Source organism: Phyllostomus hastatus, unplaced genomic scaffold (assembly GCF_019186645.2).
Source record: "Phyllostomus hastatus isolate PE091 unplaced genomic scaffold, TTU_PhHast_1.1 phas_contig_58, whole genome shotgun sequence".
Taxonomy (NCBI): Eukaryota; Metazoa; Chordata; class Mammalia; order Chiroptera; family Phyllostomidae; genus Phyllostomus; species Phyllostomus hastatus.
Window position 1 is genome coordinate 16980811 of NW_025333916.1, and position 19148 is coordinate 16999958.

General features: G+C 35.8%; 1 protein-coding gene across 3 annotated transcripts in view; it reads right to left on the reverse strand.

The window, feature by feature from the left end:
• Nucleotides 1-19148, reverse strand: part of ZFYVE16 (zinc finger FYVE-type containing 16) — a 49013-nt gene that overhangs the window by 5706 nt on the left and 24159 nt on the right. For all 3 annotated transcript variants that reach the window (XM_045847859.1, XM_045847858.1, XM_045847860.1), the window contains 9 exons: nucleotides 17403-17778; nucleotides 16061-16183; nucleotides 15169-15324; nucleotides 14398-14622; nucleotides 8907-8989; nucleotides 8060-8164; nucleotides 6874-7021; nucleotides 4790-4870; nucleotides 323-485 (listed from right to left, as the gene is read on the reverse strand). In XM_045847859.1, coding sequence (XP_045703815.1) covers nucleotides 323-485; nucleotides 4790-4870; nucleotides 6874-7021; nucleotides 8060-8164; nucleotides 8907-8989; nucleotides 14398-14622; nucleotides 15169-15324; nucleotides 16061-16183; nucleotides 17403-17778 — 1460 coding nt within the window. The remainder of the gene's footprint in view (nucleotides 1-322; nucleotides 486-4789; nucleotides 4871-6873; nucleotides 7022-8059; nucleotides 8165-8906; nucleotides 8990-14397; nucleotides 14623-15168; nucleotides 15325-16060; nucleotides 16184-17402; nucleotides 17779-19148) is intronic.

Consider the following 19148-nt stretch of genomic DNA (forward strand, 5'->3'; position numbering starts at 1 on the left):
TACCATACCACAGAGAAAGTGCCTTGCCTGTCTCAGCCCAGGCATTAAGCCTAAGCTGCTATAAAATAGACATTTTGTCACTGGCCACCTCTCAATTGACCACCCTTCAATAATTTACAGCATCCTGGCCAAGGAAACACATGGGTCTGGTTAGGCACATGTCTGAAAAAATCAGACTGCATTCATTAATTGGAGTATAAGCACTGAAATCCATGGTATAATTCTGTATTTATTCATAAAATATTTCTTTTTATTAACAGAATGTTTTTCTCTCTCCCTCTCCCATCAAATCAGTTACATTTCAGCAACAGAGAGTTCCTACCCTTTGTTTCCTTTTTCTTCAGAATCCACCCAGCAGATATCCACATATTCTCTCAGGTCTACAGCATCAGCTTTCCCACATGTAATTTTAAAGTCTTTTTGTTCTCGTAGAGCTAGCCGCAAGCCATCCATGGTCTCTGGAGTTATTTGTACCATTAAGCCATCTAAAAATGAGAGTTATGTTTCACATTTATTTTACTAAATACCAATTTATATGTCTAAGCCACATATATGCGTGATCCTTGGACATGGGGGTGGGATGGGTGGAGGAGGGCAAAGGAGGAAAAACTGGGACAACTAATAACAAAAACAAAAAAAAATTAAAAGAAGAAAAAGAAAAAATTTGTATGTCTAAGCCATAAAATTTGTATCAAAATACAAATGTATTTTGTTCTGTGCAAGATATGTTTTAAATCATCTGTTAAATCATCTTAATGGTTGTTTTCTATTAGAAAATAAAACATTTCACAAAGTTAAGGATTCTTTCTTTAACAGTAAAAAAAATTATTATTTTTTTTAAATTTCTGTCCTGGCAGGTGTGGCTTCGTGGGGCACTGTCCCGCAAACCAAAAGATCACAGGTTTGATTCCTGGTGAAGGCCCATGCCTGGATTAAGGGTTCAGTCCCTGGTCAGGGAGCAGATGAGAGGTAACTGATCCATGTTTTCCTCTCACATCAATGTTTTTCTCCCTCTCTCCCTCCCTTCCCCTCTCTCTAGAATCAATAAAAGAAAAAACATTAATGGTAAAAAAAGAAAATTTTGAAGAAAGGTTAAAAAAAATTCCACTACTGGCTATGATACCAAACTAGCCTTATCAAAATAACCATAAAACTAGACAAAATGTATGTGGCAATTATTGCAGGTAGTAGACAGCAGGAAGTGCAATACCATGAGCCCACAATTGCCCAGGGTCTCTTCTTGGGACAATTTCTACATGGTGATCCATTAAGCCTGTAATGGCCCTACAGACCTAAAAAGCCAGAAATAACAGTCTGGGGCATCCTGGAATCTGGGGTCAAGACAGTGAAGAAGGGGCACCAGAAGTGGTCACTTTGCATCCTTTGACTAGAACTGGGGAAAAGGGATGAGGTTTGAGTTCAATTAGCAATGGCCAGTGATTTCATCAATCATGCCTACATAATGAAACTTCCATGAAAACCAGTAAAATCCAGGGTGTAGAGAGCTTCTGAATTGGCGAACAGATCAAGGTACTAGAGGGTGATGTGATGGAAGGGTGGTATGGCTGGAGAGGGCATAGAATCTCCATGATGCCTTCCCACATACCTTGCCCTATGCTTATCTCCCATTTGTCTGTCCCTAGTTATATCCTTTACAAATGTTTTATAATGAACCAGTAAACACAAAGTATTTCCTGAGTTCTATGAGCTATTCTAGCAAATTACTGAACCTGAGGAGGAAGTGGTAGGATCCTGTTATGTATAGCAGTTAGATAGATGTATTAAGAGGCCCCAGACTTCTAACTGGCATCTGAAATGGGGGGCAGTCTTGTGGGACTGAGCCCTTAACCTGTGGGGTCTGTGCTATACATAACTCTGGGTAGTTAATGTCGGAATTTAATTGAATTGTTGGATACCCAGTTAGTGTCAGAGAACTATAAAATTAGTTGATGTGAGGAAAAACCACACATTTGGTATAAGAGGTGATGTGAGTAAAAACCTTTATCACTGAAAAAACTAAATCATTGATGCTGGATCAATTCCTATTCAAATGCAGAAAAATGTCTATGAATCCCTACCTTACACATACATAAAAATAAAGTCCACATACATTTAGGACTTATGTATTAAAGGCAGTACTTTAAATCTTTGGGGACAAAACAGGAGGACATCTTTTTAACCATAGGGTAGAAAGATTTCTTAAAAAGCATTAACCATAAAAGATTAATAAATTATATGTATTAAAATGAAGACCTTCTATTAAAAAGACACTATAAAATGGTGGAAGAAATCTACAATATATAAAAAAACTATGTAACTATAATTCAGTTAGAAAAATGGGTAAAAGATGTGAATAGGCATTTCATAGAAAAAAACTATATATATGTCCAGTAAATAGGTCATAAGATGCTCTCTTTATTACAGGCATGCTAAGTATGACAATATTCAGAGATACCTACCAGATTGACGCAAATTAAGTAGTCCAATAAAACTATGTTTGGTTGAAAGATCTCCAAGATGGCAGCCTAGCTAAACATGCTTGCCTCCTCACACAACCACATCAAAATTACAACTAAATAACAGAACAACCATCACTCAGAACCAGCAGAAATCGAGCTGAATGGAGGTCCTGCATCCATAGAATTAAAGAAGAAACCACATCCATCCAGACTGGTAGGAGGGGCTGAGACATGGAGATGTGGAGATGTGGACTGGGCTGGTCCCACACCCAAGTGTGCTGGATAAAAATCAAGAGGGATATCTCAGGAGCCCCACACCAGGATCCCCAGCCTAGGGTTCTAGTGCTGGGAAGATAAGTCTCTGTGGTTACTGGCTGTAAAAACCAGTAGAGATGGAGTCAGTGGAAGAGACTGCTGGATTCCCAGGCAGTTCCTCTTAAATGGCCCACACACAGACTTACTCAGATTCACTCCCACTAAGCTCCAGCACAGGGGTAGCAGCTTGAAAGACACCATGGCATACAGGGCGGAACTGAAGTGTCTGGCATCAGGGCGAGAGACGGGGGACAGCTTTCTTTAAAAGAAAACTGCTGACAAGAGACCAGTGCTCCTCTTCTGAGCCTTCCCACAATATCCCTGAGTGTGGCAGGAATCATATCTGAGACTCCATCAACCTGGCTCCCACTGTTTGCCCCACGCTGGTGATTCCCTGAGACTCAGCCCCACCCAACTTACCGGTCCACCCAAGCAGTTATAGTGGATTTTCCATGTGAATAACTTGTCTTTTCTCATGCTTCTGATCTTCCTAAATCCTCTCAAACAAGCAGCACCTGGCATCTTCAAGGCCCTTGTACCTTGGTAAGTGGCCCCAGGCCCAGAACTAGTAACAGCTACCCTTGCTTCAAAGCCTGGCCTCACTAGGGCACCTCCAAGCCCAGCACAAGAAGCAGCCAGCTGAAGATCGTTTCATAGCTTATGCCAAGTGGTACCAGACAGAATACAAGTGGGCACCAGAGCCCTGCTGAAGTAAGCCCTGCCATGTGGAGTGGGCCTCTGCACAGCTGATCCTCCACTGAAGGTAGAGGGTGGTGGCCAGTGGTTAAAGCTAATCCTGGCAACAAAGCTATAATTTAGAATTGAAGGGCGGATACAAAGCTTCCCAGACAAGAAAAAGCTAAAGGAGTCCATTATCACCAAGCCATTATTATATGAAATGTTAAAGGGATTTATTTAAGAAGATCAAAACTATGAACAATAAAATGGCAGTAAACACATATCTATCAACAACAGAATCTAAAAAACAAAGCAAACAAGCAGAACAGAATAGATATGGAGACTGGTTTGATGGCTGCCAGACGGCAGGGGGGTTTAGAGAATAGGTAAAAAGATGAAGGGATTGAGAAGCACAAATTAGTAGTTATACAATATTCATGGTGATGTACAGCATAGGGAATGGAGAAGCTAAAGAACTTACACAGGTGACCCATGCACATGAACAAGGGTGTGGGGACTGCCTAAGGGACTGGGGGGTGCTGGGTGGAGGGGGACAAAGGGAGAAAAATTGGGACAACAGTAATAGCATAATCAATAAAAATATAATTTTAAAACTATGTTTGAAGAAAATATATCAATGGGAACTCATATATTCTGATGATAACAATTTAGCAGTATCTTATAAAGTTGAACATTTTCTAATCTATTTGCCTAGAAATTCCACTCCTGGAGATATACTCTAGAGATACTCTTAGACATGTGCCCAGTGTCAACACACACCAATAAGAATGCTATTAGCACCACTGTTCATATTAGCAAAAAAAGAGAACCAACCCAGATGTCCACGATTAAAAAATAAATTGTCATACATTCACAGAATAAAATATTTAATAGCACTGAAAATGAATAAGCTACAGTTGCTGGCAACAACATGCATAAATTTTAGAGACATAATGTTGCATGAAAATAGTAAGTTACATAAGACTATTTCAAGAATATCATTTTTATAAATCTCCCAAATAACCATAAATAAACAATATATTGCTTAGGCATATGTTTATACAGTGTGAAAAAAATAAGCAAGAGAATGAGAAACAGTATTCAGTCTAATAGTTAATTTTTGGAAAGAGGAAGAAAGTATAAAGAGACCCAAATATTGATTATGTTCTAGTTCTTGGGCTGCATAATGATTTCACAGAAGTTTGTGGTATTTATATACAGTCCTTTATGTAACCTTATAACCTACATATATGCTTTTATATAACTATCAAATACAGTTTCAAAAAGAAGTGGAAAACATCTTTACATTAAAACAATGTTAAAGATGAAACTCCTACCTTCAACTATGCTGGACTTAGCAAGATATCCTGAAGATGCTTTTAGAGCTCCATTGAATACCACAAAACTTGCACCTGTCACTGATAAAAAACAAGCAAACAACAATTATATTTTAACCTGCCCTATTTATGTTATATGATATTTGTTAAATATATAATGTGGAGCATGGCACATTTTAAGAATCTAATAAATGTCATGCCCACACCAACTTATATTAGAAAGCTAATAAACAAAATGAAATTAAGGTAAATATTGCATAAAGGTAACTGAATGTTTGTAAAATGTGTGTGTCTGTCTCAGAGAGGGTGTGAGAAAATGAACATCCACTACTGGTGAGAGCATAATCAGAATACTCTCTGGGTGGACCACTTGATAATTATCTATTAAGATTACAAATAAATGTATCCTCTGATACACCAATTCTATTTATAGAAATTAATGGCATGTGTACAAGGTTATTAACAGTATATTTTTATAAATAGCCAGCCAAGAATTGGTAAAAGTTATGCCCATCAATAAGGGACAATTAAATGATGTACATATAAAAGTGGAAAGTTATATGGAATGCAAAAATTTTTTAAATAACATAGAATACTATTCAAACTGTGTTAAGAAAAAGCCATGGGGCACCATGGAACAAATGTTATGACTTATTTTAAAAAGTGGAAGAGGTTGTGGCCTAGAAAATTTTTGTTTCCTTAGACTCAAACTTACATAAAACAAAAATCCTGAACCTCCCATTAAAAATAGGGAGGTGAAAGGGAGATATTTGGATGAGGGAGGTCAAAATAGGAACCACAGAAAGCACACACATACAGAAAACCTAAATATATCCCCAAACAATATATATCCATATTACAGATAAATAGGGCAGTAAGGTTGAATAACTTGCCTATTTTCTCTCTTTCTAGGGATAAATATTTCATCAAGTGTATGTCTTCAATGTGTGTGGGACTACATTTTTAATTGTTAGGCAGAGAATGATAACTGAGGATTTGCCTTAAACTATTAAATCTTTCTTTTCAATAAAAAAAATAGTGGAAAAAAGGGATGTGTGTGTGTGCTTGCTTAAATATACATACAAGCAAAAATGTCTCACACAGGATATACAAGAAACCAGTAACACTGGTTTGGTTGCCTGTAGGGAGGGGAAGACGGTAGCTGGAGGGTCAAGGGAGGAAAAGAGATTTGTACTATAAACATTTATACCTTTTGAACTTATACCATAAATATATACAAATTCAACAAATACTAAACAGCCGTTAAATTTTAATGTCAAAAATATCAGTGACATGGTAAGGAAAGAACAATACAAAAGTGTAAATATTCAGTATAAAATCATCTATTTAACATATATAAATATAAAAAATACAGTAGAAATGTCAACAATGGCCATATACTGACACTTAACTTTTCAAAACATATTTTCCAAGCCCACTACAAATGAGCTTATATACTTTTATAATCAGAAGAAAAAATTTTATTAGCAGACATATGTCAGGCTATTTTAAATATGTAATTTTATAATGATGTATTAACTTATGGAATACTTACTTCCACTTAACTTTCCATTTGTTAGGCCCTATACTGCAAGGGTTTGGTAATCACAGCAGTTGCTGAGGCCATTAGCTAGAACTGAGAGTAAGGTTTTTCAACATGGTATTTATTCCACCATCTTTACCATTTTCTATCCCTAGCCACTTACAGTTTTATAAATTATTCTACATTCTCATTTTCCCTGTGCCCCTGTAATTAAGAGGGTTAGGACAAAGAGTTAAAAAGGTGAAAAAAACCTTCATTTCAAACAGAAATAACAGGAAAAAAAAAGGCTCCCACCATATGGGACATACTATAAGCATGAAGGTATCTATCTATACAGCGTTCCAAATCTTAAATCTAATGTAGCCCAAAAGAAAAACACACATTAGAAGCAATTTTACAATGTTGTGTAGATAAGATTTTAAAGCATACTGTTTTTATCAGTATCAATTCAGCAAATAAGTAATATATATATACATATTTCCTCTTTGAAAGAACTCTATTTATTGAGGTAGTTTAATAGATCAACATTAGGAACCAATACCTTTTCTAGGGTGCCCAGTGGCACTGTTGGCCTGTGTTTGATAAACTCCATCATTCTGTATACAGACTAGATGAGAATCTGCTTCTGTACTAAAACTAGCTCCAATGCTAATGACATGCTCATTAGAAGAATTTATTACTTTCATTACCTGGAAAAAAAAAACACTCATTTAGAAACATTTTTAACATTTTATGCCTTAATCAGTTACACTAATTCAGAATCACATTACTGACCAGCTTCATAATTATCACATTTTAGTATGGACCACTTCCAAAAAAATGTGATAGAAACAAATGTATTAAGATAAAATCACCTCAAGAGAAAACAGTACAAAAAAAAAAAAAGATGAAAAAATAGGATTAAACAAATGCCTGATTAGGAAGCAAATCTGAAATTTCAAAAACAACATTTTGCCATTATATGAGGCCTGTCCAGAAGATATCCATGTAATATGAAAAACAGAGACACTGCTTGAAGAAGATACAAGATACAGGAATCATTGTACACAGGACAATGATGCCTCAGTCCCCTTCAAGGTAGGCACCTGAGGACCTCACACAGTTCTCCCAATTACCATCAGCTGTCCCGTCATATTTTCTTGAATCTCATCAGTGGTCTGAAATCTCTTCCCTTTCAAAGGTGATTTTAGTTTTGGGAAAAGCCAGAAGTCAGATGTTGCCAAATCTGGGCTGTAGGAGGGCTGCGTCACCTACCCATTTGATGTTTCGCCAAAAACTCTGCATGAGATGGGCTGTATAAGTGAGCACATTATTGTGATGAAGCTGCCTATTGTAGCCTTCTGAATCATTCAAATAGTTCCCGCAGAGGAATGTTCAAGCTTAATGCAAAATTTAATGCAGATTTGTTGCTCTGCTTGCTCAGGCATTTTGAATGTGATGACCACACAGTACACATGCTCACTCAACTGCGTCTACCACCCTACTGACTAGTACAGTGAAGTCATCACTGTTCATGCATGTGCATTCCAGTCTACTCTCCTTGGTTGTCAGGTTACATCAATGTTGTGCAAATGGTTCTCATTATAGTAACAATGGCTGGACTTTTTCCAAACAGACCTCATATATTAGAATAGTCTGATACAAAACAAATATACTCTGACACACTTCTAAGGAAATCTAATGTTCAATAGTTGTCTTCAAAATATGAATAAAGCAGTTATACTTACATCATTATATTTTTTCCGAGGTATTTTTATGCAGCTTTTCCCCATTTCCATATGAATCAACAGCTGATCTATATTATGCAAGGTATACTGGTAATTTCGGAGGTCCTACATAAAAACATGACATTTCCATAAACTTTAAAAACTATTATCTATGCACATTTGCCCATTCATTAAATCCTTTAACAGTATCCATCATTTTGAGACTTGTGATACATTACTGTGAAAATGCCATGTAAAAAGCAGTACCAACTTAAAAAACCAACTAATCCATCTGGCTACTCCACAACAGTAATAAAGAATTTTATTCTCAGGAAGGATTACTCTTTGTAGTTAGAGATCTTCCAACTAGGTCTTCAAACTGAATATTACAAATAAAATCAAGTCCACTGAAATACTTTTCTCTGGTAACAGTTAAACACAAAATTATAGAAATCAGAGGTGTGAAGACATCACCTATACCAATCCTTCCTAAAGCAAATGAGGAAACAGACCACACTTTGCTCACAATCACCAAACTTAATGACTTTACTACTAACACTTTTTTTTACTAACTCTTCAAAAGCTTCAACATCTGTGTAGATCTCATATTATCTAAATATGTAAGCACTGCAGCAGGATGAACTAAAAGGCAACTAGAATCAGTTAACATAGAAATTAGGAGATGTGTTCATCTAAAAAGCAATTCTTTAAAAACAGTCCATTTATGTTAAATGAATTAGGATTTATTATAAATTTTCATTATACCAAATACACCAAATTACAATAGGAAACATAAGTGTGTAAAATGTTCTAAATACATTTTTAAAGTAACAATATAAAAACACAATAAAATAGTTCAATTACTCACAACAAGTAAGTTCATAATAGTGTGTCCTATCTCTCCAAAAAGAGGTTTTCGGCCTCTGATACTTGTTAGAGGAGCAGGGTATGCTATAGATAAAAAAGGAAAACTGGTTACAGTAAAAAAAAAAAAACTTGAATTTATTACCTTTAATTCTTTTAATTTTTTTTTAATCATCACCTGAGGGCATGCTTATTGATTTTAGAGAGGGGGGGAAGAGAGGGAAGGAAGGAGAGAAATATTGATGTGAAAGAGAAACGTCACTCAGTTGCCTCTTGTACTCATCCTGACCAAGGACTAAACATGCAACCCAGGCATGCGCCCTGATCAGGAATTGAACCCACGACCCTTCAGTTTACAGGACAATGCTCCAACCAACTGAGCCACACTGGCCAGGGCAATTACCTTTAATTCTATTTTTTAAACAGTAGGGATACCCCCCATCATTTCTTTGGGGAAAATAACATGACATTAACCCATACTGAGTATCTACTAAGTGCCACATTGAACTGGGAACTTTACAGACATTATCTTATTTAAACTCTGTAACAACTTGATGAGGCAAGTATGTCTAGTCCTATTATGCAAATGAGAAAGTAAAGACACAGAGATGAATACATTTGCCTGTGGTGACTAAGTTAATAACTGGTGAAACATCTGAAACCAGGCTTGCCTGATTCCAAAGCATTTAACTTCTTACCACGTGCTTCTACAAAATTATGACAGCTGGCAAATTCCAAATAGCTAGTTCCCCCACCCCAATAAAGTTCTTATAATTTAAAGAGAAATATGAAGAATTAAAGATTTTAAAGGCACGGCCTGGCTGGGTAGCTCAGCTGGTTAGAGCGTTGTTCTGAAATGTATGTCAGGGTTGTGGGTTTGATCTCTGGCCAGGCACATACAAGACTCAACCAATGAATGCATGTGGAACAACAAATCAATGTTTCTCTCTTTTAAATCAAGTCTTTAAAAAAAGAAGATTTTAAAGGCAAGTAATTAATATTCAATTGTGCTAATTTATGACTTTATATAGTAAATTTGTATCGTTCTTGGGTCAACATGATAAAAGGAGCACACAGAATCAGAGAAATCAATGCACAGAAGGAAAAGGGACATGGAGTCTGTCACCTAACTCTACCTTTCTCTTTCTTTAGAGCACTATAAATATTGCACACCAAAAAGGAAAAAAAAATACTTTGCTGCCAATGCAGCAGAACCTCTGGAAAAAAAGAAAGGTGAAAAAGAAAAAGGTAAGACTATTTTTATGATGATAAAAAGCAGGTATATTTTTAACCTTCGGTTTACATGATGAATAAACAAACCTCTTTAATACCTAGTATGCAAATATACTTCCTTAAAATTCTAAAACACCTGACATTATCTGTTTTAAAAACTTAAGTCAGGATAACATCTTTGCCATTACAAACACATTGTGGAGTTTTTAAAAAGGATAAATAAGTTATCTGGAAGACAGAATGTATGGATTGGAAAAAACATAAGACATGATGGTAAAAGACATTAAAGTGATAAATAATATGGCTAAGGCAAATGCTGACTTTTTACTTCATCTCTGATGAATGAGGGAGTATCTTTGTAATGTGATAGAGGTAATTTTATTTAAAACACTGTTTTCAAAAGGCTATGGTTTAGAATGACATCCATCAGAGTTATGAAGGGACCTCATAAATCATCTAAACCAACATTTAATGATATTCCAGACAAATGGTCTCAACATGAAAGCAAAAATAATGCTATGTGAAAATTACTAATTTCAGAGTTACTTTCAGTTTTTAGTCATGGATCTCTAATTTCTGTCACTAAGTTTTCCATATGTACATTTTCTCTACACAAAATAAACACATATACCACACCACACCACACTTCCAAGTTCATGTCGCATGGGCACCAATAACATCAAAATACCAGAATCCAGCGAACATAAAGAACTCAGAAAACAGCTGAGACCATTAATTTCTATGTATAACTGCTGGTTTGCCCTCATCACCACTAAAGAGCTACCACAGCTTTACAGCTCCAACCCCTGTGTATCTTCTCAGAGGCCCTTCATGTTGCTCCATGATTTTCCTTTCAGTGTGTGAAAAACAAATTTAGTATCTAGAAGTTATACAGGCCCAAAACTGGACAACTTATGGAATGTATGTTCCATAATTACTCAAGAATAGCTAGTACACTGATCTAGCCTTCCATAAAAATAGCATTCAAATACTAGTTATCAGAGACAAAATATTATGTTGAATGGATGTAACATGGGCCTCAGAATGAAAATTTTTAAGTTCTTTGGTTCACGCAGTACAAAACCTAAGATAAAATTAAATTTTGTTACTTTTTACACAATTTTATAGCATCACATATTTTAATCCTAAATGATAAGGATCCCCCCTAAAATCAGTATAATAAAAATTTGCCAAATAAAGAAATTTAAATAGGCAACCACACCGGGGAAAAAAAAAGAGCGAGCGATGGCTCAAATAGAAGAACAAATCAGTGCCCCAGAACTCATCCTTTTGAGCGACCAAGAAATAGCTAACCTATCAGATGCACAGTTCAAAACACTGGTGATCAGGAAGCTCACAGAATTGGTTGATTTTGGGTGCAAATTACATGAAAAAATGCAGGTTACCATAAAAGAAATAAAGGAAGATGCACGGAGAACCAACAGTGATGAGAAGGAAACTGGGACTCAAAACAACAGAGTGTTGGGAACCGCCCTGACTGGTATCAGAGGCTGAAACCCCTGCCTAGGCTAAAGCTAAGGGAATGCCCTTGGAACCGTGAGCCAGCAAGGAGACAAAAGCTTATCTCCCTGGCAGGAATGCTGCTTCTGCTGCTTTATTCATGACTGAACCCCCAAAAGCTTGGTCGGTTAGCCAAAGACGGGTAAGATTCCCCACGGGGGAACGACCTAAGCCAGGCACGATCACTTTTGGGAGGCCCCCCCCCCAAAAGAAGGACTTGGGGGGGGCTGCAGCAAAAGGGGGGTGATGGACCCTCGCTCCTCGGCTCTGACATAGCCTGAGTTCTCAGCGTCTGGAAGAAAATCTCCTTATCTCTCGGTTACCTAGTTCCCTTGCTCCACCTAAGCCTGAAACAATGACAGGGTGGTACAGCTCGGTACTGAGAAGTGCGGATTTCCTGGGATGATCAGGCCTAAGAAAGAACATGTAAATTACTGTGAAACCTTCTTTGTTTAGAATGCTCTCAGTTGAATGAGAAGGGTCTTAGGAGGAAGTTAGTTTGTTCCTCAGTCTTACAGCTCTTTGACCCCAACTCAATAGACCGGCAGAGTTCTTTGTTTTCTATAGTTCCTTACTTCCCCTAATGAGTACTGTACTTTACCTGAATTATTATGCAGCATGAGCCCAATAAAAGCAGGTATGGACTGTAAATCGGGGCGCTCCCCACTAGGGGGGTGGCCATTTCGTCCCTACTTCCCCACAGAAACTAGTTTGTCTCTGTGCATGTTGTTATTTCTCGCGTGTTTATCGTCGAGCCATCCACAGTGTTCCGTGGTCACTGCTGGCCGGTGACCCACGCGCAACAACAGAGTGGACCAGAAGGAAGAAAAAAGAAACCAAACAGGAAATAATGAAGAAATAAAAATTCAAAAAAATGAGGAGAAGCTTAGGAACCTCCAGGACACCTTTAAACATCCCAACATCCGAATTATAGGAGTACCAGAAGGAGAAGAGGTAGAGCAACAGATTGAAAATGTATTTGAACAAATAATAAAGGAGAACTTCCCCATTCTGGCAAAGGAAACAGACTACCAGGAAATACAGGAAGCTCAGAGAGCCCCAAAGAAGTTGGACCCAAGAAGAAACACACCAAGGCACATCAGAATTACATTAGCCAAGGTAAAAATGAAGGAGAGAATCTTAAAAGCAGCAAGAGATAAGGGGACAGTAACCTACAAAGGAGTTCCCATCAGACTGTCAGCTGATTTCTCAAAAGGGACCTTACAGGCAAGAAGGGGCTGAAAGAAATATTCCAGGTCATGAAAGACAAAGACCTATATCCCAGATTACTCTATCCAGCAAAGCTTTCATTTAGAATGGAAGGGCAGAGAAAGTGCTTCTCAGATAAGGTCAAGTTAAAGGAGTTCATCATCACCAAGCCCTTGTTTTATAAAATGTTAAAAGGACTTATCTAAGAAAAGAAGAAAAGAAAAAACATGTATAGTAAAAGGACAGCAAACTCACAATTATTAACAACCACACCTAAAGCAAAACCAAAAGAAACTAAGCAAACAACTAGAACAGAAACAGAACCACAGAAATGGAGATCACATGGAGGGTTAACAACCGGGGAGTGGGAGGAGGAGAGAGGGGGAAAAGATACAGAGAATAAGTAGCATAGATTGTAGGTTGAAAATAGATAGGGGGAGGGTAAGGATAGTATGGGAAATGTAGAAGCTAAAGAACTTATAAGTATGACACATGGACATGAACTAAAGGGGGGAATTTGGGTGGGAGAGGATGTACAGGGTGGAGGGGAGTGAAGGGGGGAAATGGGACAACTGTAATAGCATAATCAATAAAATATATTTAAAAAAAGAAATTTAAATAAATTTCTTTCCCCATTTTTCTCCATTTTGAAATAGTAATGATCACTTTATAACTTCCCTACATTTTTCTCCAAAAAAATGCTTATGAAATTACATTAGAATCAAATGCACAAAATTTCACTAGATGTGGTGTACTTCACATGCAATAAATAAATAATTTCTTGAAAAGAAGAAGAAAAAGGGTGGGAATTCAAAAGTTTAACTTTGGAAATAATTTCAACTTAGATATAATCATAAATATAAACCTAGACCATTATTTCATAACAGCTTTAGAATCTCCAGTTGTATCAATGGTAGATGTATAAAGATACACACAAACTCACACTCCAAAATATACACATATACAAATATACATAAATGATACAGTCTGCATCACTTCTGGATGATAAGCTAAATGTCAGGAATACAAAAATAAGAAAAAGGAACCTCAAGCTTAGTAAAGATGGCAACCACTATTTATAAGTATTTCTTTCTCTAAAAACAGTCAACTCTCGATTATAGTCAGTAGCACCGATAATCCAAAAATCCTTTATATTTGGCTCTATAATGTACACAAATTGAAGGGGGCAATAAATTACCTTCTTAACATGTAGGCCACATAAAATGAACTCCCTACAATACATGCTTTTAAGAAAACTTTTCAAGGTTTTGTATGTTTTGTTCTGAAATTTAAAAAATATTTTTAAGATAAGTTAATATAATAATTATGAACACGTATAAACTTCATGATATACCAAGGTTTTGTAGACTAATTTGGTAGTAGAGGAAGGTTGTTTTGGAATTTTATAAGCACAGTGAAACAAAAGTGGTCCCATTAATCCATTAAAAATTTGACTTTAATGATATCCCTGAAATTCTTACTTTATATTCTATTTGAACCTATGAAATTTAACTTATTAATCTAAAACTTACCTTTATATTCTGCACCCAATCTCAACATTAAACGCATAGGGAAAACCTTTGCCCAAGGAATCTCTAGCTTCTGGATAAGAATTCCACAGAGAAAAGGGTTACTTGGTAATGGGAGATCATCAAGCTTTTGAAAAGTAGGTGTAATAAACAGGAATCCTCCATGGTCCTTGCTACTGAGAAAACTCTCAGTAAAGGTAATATTGTCCAAATTTTCTATGTATTTTCCTGGAAATAAAATCATTTAAAAAAGATTTTAATTGTTTTAAATAGGCATTCTAAGTTTGAATGTCCCAATATAAACTTTCTTAAATAAAGGCGATGTAGAATATTTTTTTTATTTCCACTCTTGAAGAAGCATCTATTAAATACCTCATGTGCACAAAGTTCAGTTATTTCTGGAGCTAGGGAATTATGAACAAAAATTTGAAAATGTTTCTAACCATAAGCTATATTTAAAATTTTTTTTTCCTTATTGCATGGTCAAGTAAAAAATCAACATGTACTCCCAATCTTATACAAACAGTATGTAAAATATACAGACACATAAAAAATCAAGAAGGCAAATATATTTTCACTTAAAAAAATCTGTGTAAAGACACTAATTACATAAAATGCTAGAGTTAAGAAGACTGAAAATGATGACTAAGATCTAAGAAAACAATAATTGCTTCACAAAATATTTAATACAGTTAGCACAGCCAAAAGCATAAGTGCCTTTAATTAATTTATCCATCCCCTAGTCTGAACAGCAAAATAAAAAGCTGTATATACCTTTTAAAGCATCCTTATATATGGAGATAAATAGTCTGAAGATGTCCTTAGGAATGGTATCTTCATTTGGCAAACATAACAATAGAATAATAATTTCTGCTTGCCCCAAGCCATGCAATCCATTGGTTGAGAAGTACCAATATCTGTCTGAGGAATCTTAAATGATAAAAGCATACAACTATAAATGTCAACTTCTATTAAGCAAAAAAAAATGAAATATAATTGTCCTTTGCATGAAGCACAATTTTCAAATTCCTTATTTTCCCAGACTTCTCTCAAAAACTTTAAATTGAATTGTCTAAGGTTAATGTAAAAAAGAGAAAAGATGACAGATTATCTTATGGAATCAATTAATAAATAACACTAAAATAAAAGATGCACTGATATGCTGAAATGTAGTGGGTAAGAATCAAGTTAGTTTCAAAGAGAATGAGAAAAGCTGAGAGATGTATTGTTGAATAGTGAGGATTATTCATTATTGAAGATTATTTGCTTCCTTACTTTTAATTAGGCCACAAGTCATTGACTTTAAACTGTCCTTAGTGCTACTAAATCAGGATTCTTGCTTATCTCAATTACCAAATTTCAATTTATTTAAAAGCTATATGAAATATAGTTAGTTGTATCATGAGCATCAAAATACAGCTCAGCTGTGAGCCCATGAGTTGAACAGAGGACTTACTGAGAGACAATAGCAAAAATCTGTAAGCTTGTATTTCAAGTCCCACTGAATATAAATTTGCAAAATTTATTTATATTCATATTTGGCTAAAAAACCAATATCCAGTGCTGCTTACTTTCCATGACTGACAGTCAAAATTTAACCTGAAGATGTAATTAACTCAGAAATCCTGCTTACCAATTAGGCAAAGAAAGATGAATCATTACTTACAAAGTACTAACTTGACATTCACGAGTAGATTAGCATTTAGGATAAACGTAACAGGGTGAAAATCTTTGTCTTCAAGAAGCAAAGTGATCTGCTCATGAGATGGGTGTTCTTCTATTACAGGCACTAAATCATGAAAATTACATAATTGGAACAAATGACTTCCTGTTAAATATACTTGCAGTGGAAAAAGACAACAGATTTTAAATCTGCCAATGGCTTAATGAAATTTAAACAAAAGCAACCACATTCCATAAAATCAATCAATACCCTGGGCAATTGTTATATCCTCATTTTTTAATTTCCTACTTATGTAAAGATATCAATTTGTAATACATATAAATCCTGATATGTATACGCAACAAATTTTGACTAAACAGCATACTTATATAATTTCAACACCTTTAAAATTTTAAAACAAAGTTTTATAAAGTGGATTCCAGTCTGCCAGCCACTCTGATGATAAATTCTGAAATTTACAATGCTAGGAAAGTAATCTAGACCCGAGTTGCACTTGCTGCTTGCTGAGCGCATGCCCTATGTCAAGCAACAAGTGGCAAAAAACAAACAAACAAAAAAACAACTTTACAATCAATAGAAAAATATTCATGGCCTGCAAAGAACAGGGATCAAAGTATTTTTGCCACTATAGCCAGGTTCATGAAATAGCTCCTACTGACACAAAGAGATCCTAAACTCCATTCACACACATTATCGTGCACAGAACATAATCATTTAATATTCTAGGGTGCAGCATAATGCCTGGGGTGATAAGGATGTATGTATCCTAGATAACTACATGGGATAGAAGCTAGCCATAATATCTCCACCTTGAAAAAGGCCTTACAGATTATCTAAATTCTCTTTTTTTAAAAAGAAACTGAGGCCCAAAGACATTACATAACATGCTTCAAGTCATACACATATTAAGTAGCCAATGAGAAACTAAAATTCCTAGCTTTGTCATCCAATCCAATACTCTCTTCTTTAGGCACTATGCTTCCTTAAAAAAAATGATGTGGAATCAAAACTCTAATACAATGGAAATATTTTCCAGTCTAAAAGCCTGTGAGCTTCCTTGCTGTACTAGACTTTTGTTTCACTTTAAGTTAGGGACTCAGATGTGATAAATGTATCATATTAAACTTAAAACTTCATATTTTTAAGAATTTTTTTACATAAGACTTTTTGTAAACTAAAGTTACCAAGCCATGTTTCAACCAAATTGTCTAAGTTTAAAAAATGTATTTCATACAACACAGATAACAAAATTCATCATTACATTCTCAAAAAAACCCCAAACAAAACAAAACCTTTTTAAAATTTAAATATCTGCTACTCCTACCTGATCCCTTTTCTCCAGAGGCAACCAGAAGAGGCGGCAAGCTGTCCTCATCGTCAGGCAGAAGACTAACCTTATTGTACACATTCTTGTCAATACCACACAGTGACCTATAATCTGAAGTACTAGCCACAGCTAAACTGCTGTTAACTATGACACCAGTAGGACTAGGTAGTTCTTCAGTTCCTGCAAAAACATCATCATCTAGTGTAAAAGAACCAGAAGTAGGTAACCCTTCAGTTCCTGTGCTTATGGGCAGCTTTTCCATAGATGAAACCTGAGAAATAGGACTCTGAATTATCTCATTTCTTGCAATATCTCCTATCTCATTGTTTGGTTTTTCCACTGCAGTAGAATGGGCATGGTCCACTGTGTTTGTCTGTAAAATATGGAATAAAAAAATCAGTTTATATTTTTTGTTCAGCTGTGAAATGTTCATCTCTATAGCCAAATATATTTTTTAATAAGAATAAATAAAACCAAAATGGGCTCAGAAATTCTTTAGAAGCTCAATCTCCCAAGAAAAAGTACCATTTTTTTTTCTTTAAATTCATAACCATAAGGTTTAGCTTTACTGTATGTTCAGGTAAGGTACCAATGACTAATTTTACAGACTGGAAAAAGAAGGAAAGGAGAACTTCAGGATCCTATACCACATCACACAGTGAGCAAGCTCAGTTCAACCCAAGGCTCTCATTCCCATGACAGCCAAAAAAGTCTTGGGTAAGCAAGGGAGAGGAAAAGGGGGAAAAGATGGGGAGGAAGCAGAGTGGTAAATACAGTCCACAATAGTAACCACCAGTAGTAAACTATACCTCAAGTATACTTATATAAAACCTCTTTCTTTTTAGACTGGCCAAACTTGAGTCAATATTAAAACAAGACCATTTATGAACTCAAATCATACTTACTAGCTTATTTAGCATTTTCATTTTGTTAAAATATTGATTGAGTGTAGGTGCTAGCTCAGAAACACTTTTGGTAATAATAGCTGTTTGTAAAATCTAGCTCCTGAACTCTTACTGGCAAACAGTATACGTTTATATGGTATGCAAACTTGAACAGAGCACAATACATATTCATCTTGTCCAATTTATGTAACGAGAATAAACCAGGTAACTGACACAGAGTAAATGCTCAATAAATATTTGTTTAATGAATAAAAGCATTCCTACTTCATGTATTAATGCCTGCTTCTATGGGCATTTTGCTACTTCATAATGAGAATTCTTAGTGGACTGGGAGTCTATATTATATATCTTCTATTTAACACCTAACACATTTATATAAATGCAAACAGAAATACCACCATCAGATACTTTGCTAAATCTTAGAAAATCATTAAATAGTAGTCTAAACGTCAGTTCTAGCCCTGGCTGATGTGTTTCAGTGGACTGAGTGCCAGACTGGGATCTGAAAGGTTGCCAATTCAATTCCTGGTCAGGATACAAGCCTGGGTTGCAGGTTCTGTCCCTGGTTGGGGGTGTGTAAGAGGTAACTGATCGATGTTTCTCTCACACATTGATGTTTCTCTCCCTTTCTTTCTCCCTCCCTTCCCCTAACTCTAAAACTAAAAAAAAATCTTATCTCTAAAAACAAATAAAAATCTTTAAAAAAAAGTAAATCTCAGTTCTATTTCCCTGTAACAGTGTGTCTCAAAACGTGGTCCAGGGATCCCTGGGGTCTCCAAAACCCTTTCAGAGAGTCAGTGAGGTCCTAGGATTTTCTTCATATAATTTAACCAAGACA